The sequence below is a fragment of the Odocoileus virginianus genome, chromosome 32 (genome assembly GCF_023699985.2).
Source record: "Odocoileus virginianus isolate 20LAN1187 ecotype Illinois chromosome 32, Ovbor_1.2, whole genome shotgun sequence".
NCBI lineage: Eukaryota > Metazoa > Chordata > Mammalia > Artiodactyla > Cervidae > Odocoileus > Odocoileus virginianus.
In genome coordinates this window covers 29,503,521-29,516,233 of record NC_069705.1, presented here as the reverse complement: position 1 = coordinate 29,516,233, position 12,713 = coordinate 29,503,521, and the positions used below count along the sequence as shown (strand labels likewise).

Here is a 12,713-nt window from a genome sequence, read left to right as displayed (position 1 = left end):
GTATGCCACAGGAAAAGAAAGCAGAGTGCTATCATGTCTTATCTGACTTTCATCTTATATGCTGATTTTTAGAAACTAACCCTCATGAAAGATGTAACTTCGCAATCCTATTTAATTCTCACAGCAGCAAACACATCTATTGACATTTATTAATGTCGAGGCTTAATGCAAAAACAAAATGGCACAGATCCTACAGGAACACTTTAGAATTCTCCACCTGCTGCCAGTTCACCACGAGGGGTTAGATTTTCTCTTCAAGCCAGATTTTTCTGAATGTCCAAATATCTGCTATGTGGCCTCTGCCCCAGAATGTTCTTACCTTACATGGGAATCAAGAGCTAACCATATAAAGCTGATAGATTAAGAAATTAAAGATTAAATATAATATTTAAATGTGTGACAGGTGGCCAACAGAAGAACACTAAATGTATAAAAAACACTGGGTGAGGGAAGAGACTGTGTCAGTGATACAAATTTATCATCTTTCACATTCAGAAGTGAAATGAAATGCATAAAGTTGAAAAATCAAGAAATAATGTAAGTGTGGGCTTCCCAGGTGGCACTAGAGACACAGAATCCACCTGCCAATGCAGGAGATGCGGTTTCCTTCCCTGGGTTGGGAAGATCCCAGTATTCTTGCCTGGAGAATTCCATGGACAGAGGAGCCTATCAGGCTACAGTCCATGGAGTCACAAAGAGTCATCAGACATGACTGAGCGCACGCGCACACACACACACACACACACAATGTAAGCATATTATGTGTAGTTATGAAAACAGCCACCCAAAGAAACCAAGACAGAGACAGATATTAATGATAATCTCTTTAGAGGGTGACCAGGCTGAGAAGGGAGGGATGTTTTCACTTTCAATTCTCTTTAGACATTTCCTTTTTGTATGTATGTACATATAATTTAAAATTTTTTAAAAATTGACCAGAACTTAACTGTTTATCTAGGCAGCTTGCTCTCTGTTCTCCAAAATGTCCATTTCAAGCATTCTCTACTCCACCACACAGACTCCATCTCACCTCTCGTCTCCAATCTTTACAAACTTTTTTTCCTTTTAAAATGGACGCAAGTTTTCTCCATCTACCTGAGGTTAATCTCTCCTCCATGTTGGATCCCAGACCCTCTGACTTCTTCAGAAATTTTCTTTTAACCCACTTTTCAACAGTATCCTCAAATCCTCTCTCATTTAGCTCCTCCCAGTCAGCTGGTACACACACTGAAGCTACTCTCATTTTAAATTTAAAAACTGCCTGGATCCATGACCCTCTCTAGCTTCCTCTCTCTTCTCTCTTTCACAGCCAATGTCTCCACTTCCTACTCCTGAAGTTACTCCAAGACAGAGTCTGCCTCCATCACTCCACCAAAACTACTTTTGCTAAGCCAGTGGTTCTAGTCTCTAATGTGTACGTTCTGTGTGCTCTGTCATGTCAGACTCTTTGTGACCCCATGGACTTTAGCCCACCAGGTTCCTCTGTCCATGGGATTTTCCCAGCAAGAATACTGGAGTAGGGATCGAATCCATGTCTCCTGCATTGGCAGGCAGATTCTTTACCACTAAGCCTCCTGGGAAGCCATAGGATCATTAATACCAGTATTCCTCTTGATTTCTCCACAGGGTTGACCTAAAACAATAAGACAGTCAGTTATTTTCCCAGTAGAAATGGATTTACTCAGGCACAGCAAAGAATTGCAATTTAGAACATGCAAATCCACAGAAAAAATAGGCAAGTCCAAAAACCGAAGGAGAGGAGGGCTGTTTTACAGAGGAGAAGAAATTGGGTGGGGCTGTATAAACAGAGTCCATTGGAGGAAACTGGGAGCTTGAAGTGTAGTGGCTTTTTAAAAATTTTATTTTTAATTGACAGATAATTGTGTTACAGTATTATGTTGGTTTCTACCAAACATCAACATGAATCAGCCACAGGTTTACCCACGTCCCCTCCCACTTGAACATCCCTCCCACCTCCTTCCCATTCCACCCCTCTAGGTTATTACAGAGGCCCCCAGCTTGAGTTCCTTGGCTGATTTTCAGTCTCTCATTGACTAGGTTGTTGCCTGGGGAGGAGAAATTCATCCCCTAGCTGGGTTGTAAAGTAATAGCCTGCTTCCTGTTGAAGATGCAAAGACACTTGTTTTCTTACTGGGTCAGCAATTGACCTTGAGTGTATAGGCTTGAGCACACTCACTTCTGGCCTCCCCACTTCATCTTATCTATTTTTTTTAAGGGACTGGTGGGATGGCAACACTTTATTAGGCTGGGCCAGCCAGGAAGCAAAGTGGACTGAGCTGATGCATGCCCAGCATCTGTGGGGGATGGGCTCCAGGCCCCAACCCTGGTCTCAGTGCTCCCCACTCAGGGCTGCACCTTAGATCTGGAAGTGTTCGTGGGCCCGCTGGTATGTGAGCAGTCTCAGGGACATGGTGTCCACGGGCCACCTCTAGCCCCGGCAGCTGGGTGATCTCCACTGTGTGGTCATTAGCCAGCTGCAAGGAGGCCAGCATGGAGCAACACACTTCAAAAGCAGGCTGGCCTGCCACCAGCTTTGCAAAAGGATGCCAGTGGTTGAGTGAGCTGAACCTCGAGACCACCTGGTCCCCGCAGGTGTGGATGTCAAAGGGCACGTGCTCCTCCTGCTCCTGGAGCAGGGTCTGGATGATGGTGTCCTCCCAGTCCCGGACGTGCTGTTTCAGCTCTGTCTCCTGGATGAGCTCCTGCTTCGAGGTGGTGACGAAGAGCTCCACGTTCTTTTGGACCAGCTCTTCACAGCACAGGGACACTGGCATGGCTGCCGCTTCCGTGGCTGCGTCTTCCCGGGGCTCTATGGAAGTCATCTGCTGCTCCCGGGGCTTCAGCGGAGTCCTTCTGGCCATCATCACAGGCTACGGAGGTGGAGCCCTTGGAGGTGGCGCTGCTCAGCCGCCTTCCTTCTCTGCAGCTTCTGGAGTGTCTCCAGCTGCTCCCTCACATGCTTCCAGTACAGAACCTCCATGGCTGCGAAGGAAGGGCCCTTTTGCCAGGGCCTCCTGCTGTCGGCGTGGTCAGCATAGGCGGCCGGGTACTACTGGTGGAAGTCCTGCAGCTTGATGGTACCCTTCCTCTTACGCTTCCGTCCCGGCGCCTCCTCCACGCGGGGGGCACGGAGTAGGGCCTCGCTTTCCTGAAGGGCTCAGAGTCCAGGGAGTCGAAGGGCTCCAGGCCCTGCCAGGGGCCTGGGGTCTCCTTCAGCCAGGATGCAGGCTCCAAGGCCTCCTTCTGCTCCAGGAGTGGGCAGCAGTCGGCTCTGGGCTCCTGGGGCTCGATGGGGACCTCAGGGGCTGAGGCCTCAGTGGGCTCCGCGGTCCGCTCTGCATTCTCTTCAGCCTCTTCCGCACCCCCGCTTCTGGGCACCGGGCCCTCTGGAGAGGCGCCTGGCTCCTGGGAGATGCTGAGCGCCGGGCCGGGACTCCCACACGCAGAGACTCCCATGGGCTGCTCCTCAACCCCACCAGGCTCCTGCTGGCTCCTTGGCGGCAGTGCCTCCATGAGGGACACTCCCGCCAGCTCCAACAAGAACGTTATTGTTGCGGAGGGATTCATCCTAAAATCCTCGCCCTGCCGGCTGCACAGAGGGTTACTATTCATCTCGTCGGGGGCTACCGGGGCATCGGGCAGGAGGCGGATGGGGGTCCCATTGGGGACTTGGTCACCCCCGAGAGCCGCGTTAACACAGGAGTCAGAGAGGTCGTCCACCGACGGGAACTTATGCGCCGCCTCCTGGGGAGCCCTAGAGCTGGTCTCCCCAACGGTCCCGTCTTCCGGCTCAGAGAAGGGCTGTCTGGCCCGCTTCTTGTCAGAGATGAAGTCGAGAGCCTGGTGGACCGGGGAGTAAAGGTAGTCCGCCTTCTGACTGTAGATACAAGCAGAGCCCCGCATCAACTGTGCCGCCTCAGTGAAGTTCATTGTGGTTTGGCCTATGTCAAAAGAAAGGCAGGTCTGGTCCAGCTCCTCGAGTTATTCGCCCAGCTGGGCCGCCACATCCACCTCCCAGTTTCTGCTGATGTAGTGGGTGGGTAGCAGGAGGTGGGCGAAGAAGCGCCCCAATGTCCTCCGTGTTCGGGAGGGGCTGGATCAGCCCGGGACCGCAGCGCCGGCTTCTTCGAGAGGGGCCACTGTGCTCAGCCGGCCACTAGTTCTGGAGTCATTTTCCTCCACTCCATTTTAAATGAAGTTTCTCTTTATTAGTTCACACAACAGCTTCTGACACAGGGAACTATGCCTTTCTTAAAACATTCTCGTCATTGACTCTCAGGACATACACACACACACACATCACCACTGTGATTATGTTATCAAAAGCTTGGCCTCCCGGTACACCAATGCTGAATCAAATCCTGGAAACAGAGTTTTGGGAAAAGTAAAAAAGGGTAGATAGCTTTATTGCTTTACCAGGCAAAGGGAGACAGACTAGACTTCTGCCTCGAAAAACTGTGTCTCAATCCTGGAGAACTTGCTGAGGGGGTTGAACAGGAGTTCAAAAGGTGGAGGGGGGGGGTCTCTGCCAAGACTAGGGCCTGAGCACGGTTTGTGTGTGGGTGTGTTAGTTGCTCAGGCTCCTCTGTCCATGGGATTCTCCAGGCAAGAATACTGGAGTGGGTTGTCATGCCCTTCTCCAGGGGATTTCCCAACCCAGGGATGGAACCTGGGTCTCCTGCATTGCAGGCAGATTCTTTACCGTCTGAGCCCCCAGGGAAGCCCTTAATCTTGTCTCAAGTGGTGGCCTCCTAATCTTAATAAGTTTGTCTGATCCCTTTAATCTCAAGTCAGGTGATTCCTTCATATTCTCTGTGCTCACTTCTGTCCTAATGGCCAGCCCAACCTCGTTCAAGGGCACTAGCGAACTGTCTTTTCCCAAAGGTCCAGGCAGAGCCTCCAAGCCAGGCTTTAACTATATGTGAACCGTGAACTTCAGATGTTCAAGCTGGTTTTAGAAAAGGCAGAGGAACCAGAGATCAAATTGCCAACATCCGCTGGATCATCGAAAAAGCAAGAGTTCCAGAAAAACATCTATTTCTGCTTCATTGACTATGCCAAAGCCTTTGACTGTGTGGATCACAATAAACTGTGGAAAATTCTGAAAGAGATGGGAATACCAGACCACCTGACCTGCCTCCTGAGAAATCTGTACACAGGTCGGGAAGCAACAGTTAGAACTGGATATGGAACAACAGACTGGTTCCAAATAGGAAAAGGAGTACATCAAGGCTGTATATTGTCACCCTGCTTATTTAACTTATATGCAGAGTACATCATGAGAAATGCTGGGCTGGAGGAAGCACAAGCTGGAATCAAGATTGCTGGGAGAAAAATCAATAACCTCAGATATGCAGATGACACCACCATTATGGCAGTAAGTGAAGAAGAACTAAAGAGCCTCTTGGTTTTTCCTTTGATGAATGTCTGGCATGGGGGAGATGGCAAGTATGATTCCACACCTAGATGATATCTGGACATTTTATTTTTTTATTTAAAATTTATTGGAATGTAATTGCATTTCAATGTTGTGTTAGTTTCTCCTGTATAACCACGTGATTCAGCTATATGTATCCATGTGCCCCTCCCTCTTGAGCATCTCTCCCGAGCCTCCCTCCCACACATGCTCATCACAGAGCTCCACTGAGCTCCCGGTGCCATACAACCTCTCCTTTCCCCGTGAGTTCACAAGTCCATTCTCTTGTCTGCATCTTTATTCCTGTCCTGCAAATAGGTTCATCAGTATCATTTTTCTAGAATCCATATGTATGCATTAATATACGCTATTTTTCTCTTCCTTTTTAAAAAATACGCAGATTCCACTTCGCCAAAGAGGCTAATGACTTACATTTAATGACTTCAAATTATATGTGTGTGTGTATGTGTGTATGTGTATGTATATATAAACTTAGTCTAAGAAATAAAAATGACCTTTCAATGTTCCCAGCTATTCAAAAGTAAATTACTTTTATTTGTAATATAGAGAAAACATGATTGCTAGTTTGGGGTATTTAATAACTTCGTAAATTGAATTATTTGTGGTTTTCCTCAAATAACATAATTTCATATTAGCATTACTGTAGAGTGCTCAGTCTCTTAAGACATGTCCTCCTCTTTGTGACCCCGTGAACTGCAGCCCGCAGGCTCCTCCTGTCGATGGGATTTTCCAGGCAAGGATACTGGATATCTGGACATTTTAAACTAAGAATTATTATTATTTTGCCCTGTAGCATTCCAGCCATGTTGCTTTGAAGGACTCTCAAATAGAGCCTGGACTTCAAAACTGATTGTTGAAATTATAATAAAAGCATTTTGGGCTGAAAGCTGGTGTATTTGTTATTTGCAGGAGCCGGATGCTTGACCTAAAAAATAACTTTTTTTTTTTTTTTAAGGTTTACTTTGCATATGAAGATTCAGGGCATAGACCACAGACCACGAAGTTAAGAATAATAGCATATATCATACTAAAAAAAAAAAATACCTTCTCACTATAAGGAGATAAATTACTGGACTAGAGGGAGGAAGGATTCAGAGAGAAAAGGAGAGAAGGGAACTTGTGAAAACCAATGACGGTAGGGTGGGCTGAGGGGGAGGAACTGCTGGCTCTGCCTCAGTTTAGTTCCGTTCAGTCGCTCAGTCGAGTGGGACTCTTTGCGACCCCATTAACTGCAGCACGCCAGGCCTCCCTGTCCATCACCACCTTCCGGAGTTTACTCAAACTCATGCCCATCGAGTCGGTGATGCCATCCAACCATCTCAACACCGAATATTGGAAACATAAGCAAGTCGGGAGTAATGTTAAGTGTGGCCATTCTACAATGGAAAAAAAATGTAAAGGAAAAAAAAATGCTCTAAGAGGGTAAAGTTGGGGCCGTGGACAAATGCACTTCTCCTTTCCGTCCAGCTAGGCGTTACTGTTTGTAAATTTAAGGAAATACGGAGACATAAGTTCCTAGTGCAGCGTTTGATACTGACCAAAAATCCACCCAGGGGGAAGCAGTACTGCCTGGGTTGAACTGCGGAAACCAAACCCAAATCTGCGGGGTCAGGGGTGGTTTCAAAGACTGGGCTCCACAGGGCAACATCGAACTGACTAAAAGTTATCATTGATCTTTATTAGCACAATTTAAGCGAATATGCACCTGCACATTCCTAAGTGGCCCGAAACCCGAACGGCTTCAAAATGCCTCGCTTATCTATACTCGAAACGGCGCTGGTTGCTGTTTTCTTATAAGCAAAAGATGAAAGCGAGCTTTATTTTGGCCCTGCTCGAAACCAGCGTCCTGGGGCCGAGACGCCAGACGTCGCGTTGGGACAGCAACTCGAGTCCGCGGGGACGCGAGCCAGACGCGAGGACTCGGCCGGCCCCGCCCGGCCGCTCCGCATTCCCAGCTGCCCTCGGCCGCCCCCAGGAGCGGCGGGCCAGGCGCGGGAGCGAGGAAGCCGGAGCGCGCGGCGTCACAAAGCCGAACCGGAACGGGGAGGCGGGCGCCGAGGTCGAAGGTACCCCAGGCGAACCCACAAGCGAACCGCCCTCTTGGGGCGGGAGGCGCGCACCCACCTGCCCTCGCTCCGCCTCCCATCCCCCCGCTGCCGTCAGGGCCGCAGCGTCGCGGCAGCTCGCGCGCCGAAAAGCGTCCTGGGAGAGCCGGCTCGCGCCGGAAGGACGCGCGGGCGCTCGGCGGCGACGAGGTTATAAAAGGGAAGGAGCCGGCGGCGGGCGGAAGTGGGCGGTTCAGCTGCTCCCGGCGCTGTTTGGTGTTTGGGCCTCTGGAGGGGCGTACTCTGGAGGGCTGCCGGTGCAGGCCGCAGTGACAGGGCCGCTCTCCCCGTGCCCCCGCCTGCCTTCCGTCTCAGAGTTCGCTCCTGGCCTCCGCGACCCGCAGGCCCAACATGGCGCAGGAGGTGTCGGAATACCTGAGCCAGAACCCGCGGGTGGCTGCCTGGGTGGAGGCGCTGCGCTGCGACGGCGAGACCGAGAAACACTGGCGCCACCGCCGAGAGTTCCTGCTCCGCAACGCTGGGGACCTGGCTCCCGCCGGCGGCGCTGCCTCCGCTCCTCGGGAGGAGGCCGCAGACGCCGAGAGCGGGACCCGCAAGCGGCAGCTGCAGCAGCTCATCTCCTTTTCCATGGCCTGGGCCAACCACGTCTTCCTCGGGTGCCGGTGAGTGAGCCCGCGTCCCCGAGCAGCTCTCCCGAGGCCCGGAGCCCTCGGCCGGGAGGGGGAGTGGTGAAGCGCGGGAATCCGCGGGACCTGCTGCCCTCTAAGGGCGAGAAGGGCGTCTCTTGGCCGAAGCCGACACGATTCACGGTCTGGAGGTGCCCCCGTAGCGTGCGGAGCTGCCGTTGGTGTAGTTGGCGATGAGCTGACAGCGCTTTTGGGGGGAGAGTGACACTAAATCTAAATTAGGTTTGTAAGAAAGGGCCCCGCCTCCCAGACCCTGGGCGTTTGTGTGTGAAGTTCCAGGAAACCGAAAGTTCCTGGCGGTTGGCTCAGTTTCTTGATTACTACCAGGAAATGCAGTTCCTGTGGCCTGCAGTTTTTGTACCCTAGAGGTTGCAGCGGAGCAAAAACACTTTCTCAAGCGTCTCTCTCTTCTTGTTACAGGTACCCTCAAAAAGTTATGGATAAAATACTTAGTATGGCTGAAGGCATCAAAGTGACAGATGCTCCAATCCATATCACAAGAGACGAACTGGTTGCCAAGGTGAAGAAAAGAGGGATATCGAGTAGCAATGGTTAGCAGATCATAGATGTGAACATACATAGGAGTTTAGAATTTAAGTTTGATGTAATTAGGAATTATCATTATTACTAATTTTTTAATGAGTTATTTTTATAATGTTATTAATCAAGTTGGAATGCTAAATTATGTGTTTATGTGCTTTAGGCTTTGAATTTGATAGTTTCCTTTGACTGCCATGAGATTTCGAAGTGTCAAATGTTGCCTATGCTGTTAATTTTTTAATGTTAGAAATTATGATGTTATTCAATCCTGTTTTAAGAATTAATGAAGTTATTCCACACTTTATAATCTACAAATCCTGAAGTAATTTCACCTTACCTTGTACCTTTGTTTTAATATGTGTATCTGTCTTGTACATTTTGAGCTGATGTGTGTGTGTGAAGTAGAGTTACATATCTGCTTTCCTTTTTTCAGAAGGGGTAGAAGAGCCAGCCAAAAAACGATCCATAGAAGGGAAGAACAATTCTGCAGTTGAGCAAGATTGTCTGAAAATTCCCGCTAAAGCATCAGTTCAGCAGGAGAGCAGCTCAGCCTGTTCGGGTTCCTCTTCCAAATCAGAGAGTAGTGGGAACTCAGCTCGGAGCTCCAGCACCCCCAGTCAGAATAGCAGCGCCACAAGTGATGGAGAGCGCGCGGTTGTCAGCCAGAGCAGCGGCAGCACTGCCTCTCAGGTGACCACGGTCGGGTCTGGCAAAGCTTCTGAACCAGAAGTTCCAGATAAACATGGCTCAGCATCATATGTTTCTTCATTGTTGAAATCCAGTGTGAATAGTCATGTAACCCAGTCCAGTGATTCCAGACAACAAAGTGGATCGCCGAAAAAGAGTGCTTTGGAAGGCTCGTCCGCCTCAGCCTCTCAGAGCGTCTCAGAGATTGAGGTACCCTTGTTGGGCTCCTCAGGAAGCTCAGAAGTAGAGTTGCCACTGCTGTCTTCTAAACCTAGTTCAGAGACAGCTTCCAGCGGGTTAACTTCTAAAGCCAGTTCAGAGGCAAGTGTTTCATCATCGGTTTCTAAAAACAGTTCATCAGGCACATCTTCACTAACCCCCAAGAGCAGCACCTCAGTGAACACAATGCTGACTTCCAAAAGTGCTTCGCAGGTAGCTGCGTCACTGTTAGCTTCCAAGAACAGCTCTCAGACCAGCAGCTCTCTGGTCTCCAAAAACACTGCCATAGCAAGTGTGTCCCAGCTGGCTTCTAAGAGTAGTACTCAGACCAGCACGGCACAGCTGCCTTCCAAAAGTACTTCGCAGTCTAGTGAAAGTTCTGTCAAGTTCTCTTGTTGCAAGTTAACCAACGAAGATGTGAAACAGAAACAACCTTTTTTCAATAGACTGTATAAAACAGTGGCATGGAAGTTGGTGGCTGTTGGTGGCTTTAGTCCCAACGTGAATCATGGCGAGCTCTTAAACGCAGCTATCGAGGCTCTGAAAGCCACACTGGATGTGTTTTTTGTCCCACTAAAAGAACTGGCAGATCTGCCTCAAAACAAGAGTTCTCAAGAAAGTATTGTTTGTGAATTGAGATGTAAGTCTGTGTATTTGGGCACTGGCTGTGGAAAAAGCAAAGAAAATGCTAAAGCAGTTGCATCAAGAGAAGCCTTGAAGTTATTTCTCAAGAAAAAGGTAGTGGTAAAAATATGTAAAAGGAAATACAGAGGCAGTGAAATAGAAGACTTAGTACTCCTCGATGAAGAATCAAGGCCTGTAAACTTGCCTCCAGCATTAAAACATCCTCAAGAATTACTGTAATATGTCCAAAATATCACTGTGTACATTATCTGGTATTTGAAGAGAAAAACTGGCTTACTTTTGTATATGAAACACAAGCTTTCACAAATTTTGTATTGCTTTTTTCCAGTTTTGCAGAAAATTTACATTCTAGTTCTCTTCACACAGTGGAAGTTGTAAATAATTTGTGAATGACAGTATACATTAAAAGGTTTATGCATTAACGGCATACCAGTATGCTGTTTTATTTGCTGAAGAAAATACTGTCTTCTATTTTTAATGACTCATTAGGTACGATGTGTAGTTCTGTAGTCTTGAAATTTTTGTACTACTTTGAATTTGGTGAAAAATGTATAAGTTGTCTACCATGCTTTTTTTTTTCTAGCTGAATAAACTTTCGCATCAAAGAAAAGGGGACCATAGTATTTGAATGTCTAAAAGTCCATGAAGCTTAAGGTTTTAAGAATGTTGCCTATGATATTGAACATGTCTGTTAAAGAATGAAAGAGAAAATAGTTGCCTCAGACTATTTTTATGAGAAGTTGTAAGCATTTTTTAGATATAGAGCAGTGTAAAATACTTGTTTATTTTATTCTGAAGTTGTTTGAAATTCACCATGATTTTGACCTCTGCAGATTCTTTAAGTGGGTTAATTTATGTTTTGAGGTAAACTACAATTTACCCTTTTTCTTAAAGACATAAATGTGGGTTTCTATATTAAGCATATTTTGTGACTACTATAATTAATGGATTGATTTGTTTAGATATTAAATGCTTTAAGCTATTTTACCTTTTCAAGAAGTTGTGGTTTTTTTGTTTTTTTTTCATTCCCAAAGTCAGAACAAATTCTTGCAAATAGGCTTACTGTTACTAGTCATTGTAAGTTACAACGGTAATTTTTCACAGCTTGATACAGTTTTCTATGGGTACTAAGGTTAACAGTTTGCAAATCTAGAAGCAGAACCAGGTGTTTTATTTTTGTTTACAAATCTCAGAAAAACACTGGGCAGGCAGTAGAAAAGCTAAGCTCAGCTCTTTAATGAGCCTGTTCAATTGAATTACGTTTGTTGGTAATGAAATGAAGTCCTACTTCTGTGTCCTAGGTGATGCAGGCAGGATTACTCTCTGGCCGCCTTCTGGCTTTCTAAAACTGCTGCACTTTGACCACTGATGTGATAATGTACTGAGAAAAATCAGGACATGACCTTTTACCTGGCAGTTGTGTTGGAGTAGGAAAATTGGACATAAATAGTAAAATATATGCAGAAGTTATTTATATTTTAGAAATAATAGAAGACTACATAAACTTGAAATAATCATTTTTATTTCACTAGATAACTTTAAAATGATTCATTTTTGAGCATGTTAAATTGGATACTAAAGTTTAAAAGCCATATTCTGTTAATTGGTTTTCCTTTATATATTGTGAGGAGCAGAAACATGAGTGTTGTGAAAGCAGTTTTAATTACCTGTTTCCTCAGCTTGTAATTTGTGGGTCGGTGATTACAAGAATAAATTTCTGTAATGTACCTAAATTAGATGGTTTAATAATTGCCTAAATTGGCTAAATTTCAAGTTAATATAAAAGCTATTGAAAATGTTTTAAATTACAGTAAACTTTTTGTATGGTAGAACTGGAGGAAGCTGCTTAGTGTAAAAACATCTAATTTATAAACACTTGCTATCACTTTAATAAATTTAAAGAATCCCTGGTATAAAAGAAATGCATATTTTACAGTTTTTCGTAATAGCATAGAGCAGAAGAAAAGAAGCTTTGGAATCTTATTCTTGAGATAGAATCTTGGCTCTGCCTCTTTAAGTAGGCATGTAACTGGGAATTCAACCTTTTAACTTCATCTGTAAAATAGATGAGCTGCCTCAGAACTGAGGGAATCAAGGTAATAAAGCACACCATAACTGAGGAAATGTATGTGTGTGCTCATTTTCTGAGTCTAATGAGTAGCTTTTATCATTTTCAGATGAAGAAACAAAAAGTAATTTGATCAAAGATCAAGTTAAAGACCCTATCTGATTCCAGAGTCCAAGCTCTCACTGTGTTTTATTGCTTAACGATCTTTCTCACTTCTCTAAAGGCTAACATTTCTGAAAATTCCTCAGACTGGTTTCCTACTAGTTTTAAGTGACCACATCATTCCAAAGGCTCATTTCCTTGAACTGAGTCACTTTAGGAGCCCTAATGTTTGTACTGCTGCT

General features: G+C 46.3%; 1 protein-coding gene and 1 pseudogene across 2 annotated transcripts; one reads left to right on the top strand and one right to left on the bottom strand.

The window, feature by feature from the left end:
• Positions 1-1,843: 1,843 nt before the first annotated feature.
• On the bottom strand, positions 1,844-7,106 carry LOC110142819 (condensin-2 complex subunit H2 pseudogene; annotated as a pseudogene).
• A 235-nt stretch (positions 7,107-7,341) lies between these two features.
• Positions 7,342-11,300, top strand: CDKN2AIP (CDKN2A interacting protein). 2 transcript variants are annotated; one of them, XM_070460093.1, is made up of 3 exons: positions 7,342-8,186; positions 8,631-8,730; positions 9,184-9,276. In XM_070460093.1, the coding sequence occupies exons 1-3, from the start codon at positions 7,915-7,917 to the stop codon at positions 9,190-9,192; spliced, it is 381 nt and encodes a 126-aa protein (XP_070316194.1). In that variant the 5' UTR covers positions 7,342-7,914; the 3' UTR covers positions 9,193-9,276. The 2 variants fall into 2 exon arrangements, with proteins under 2 accessions (XP_070316194.1, XP_070316193.1); XM_070460092.1 differs by having other exon boundaries at positions 7,393-8,186; positions 8,631-8,761; positions 9,184-11,300.
• The last annotated feature ends 1,413 nt before the right edge of the window (positions 11,301-12,713 follow it).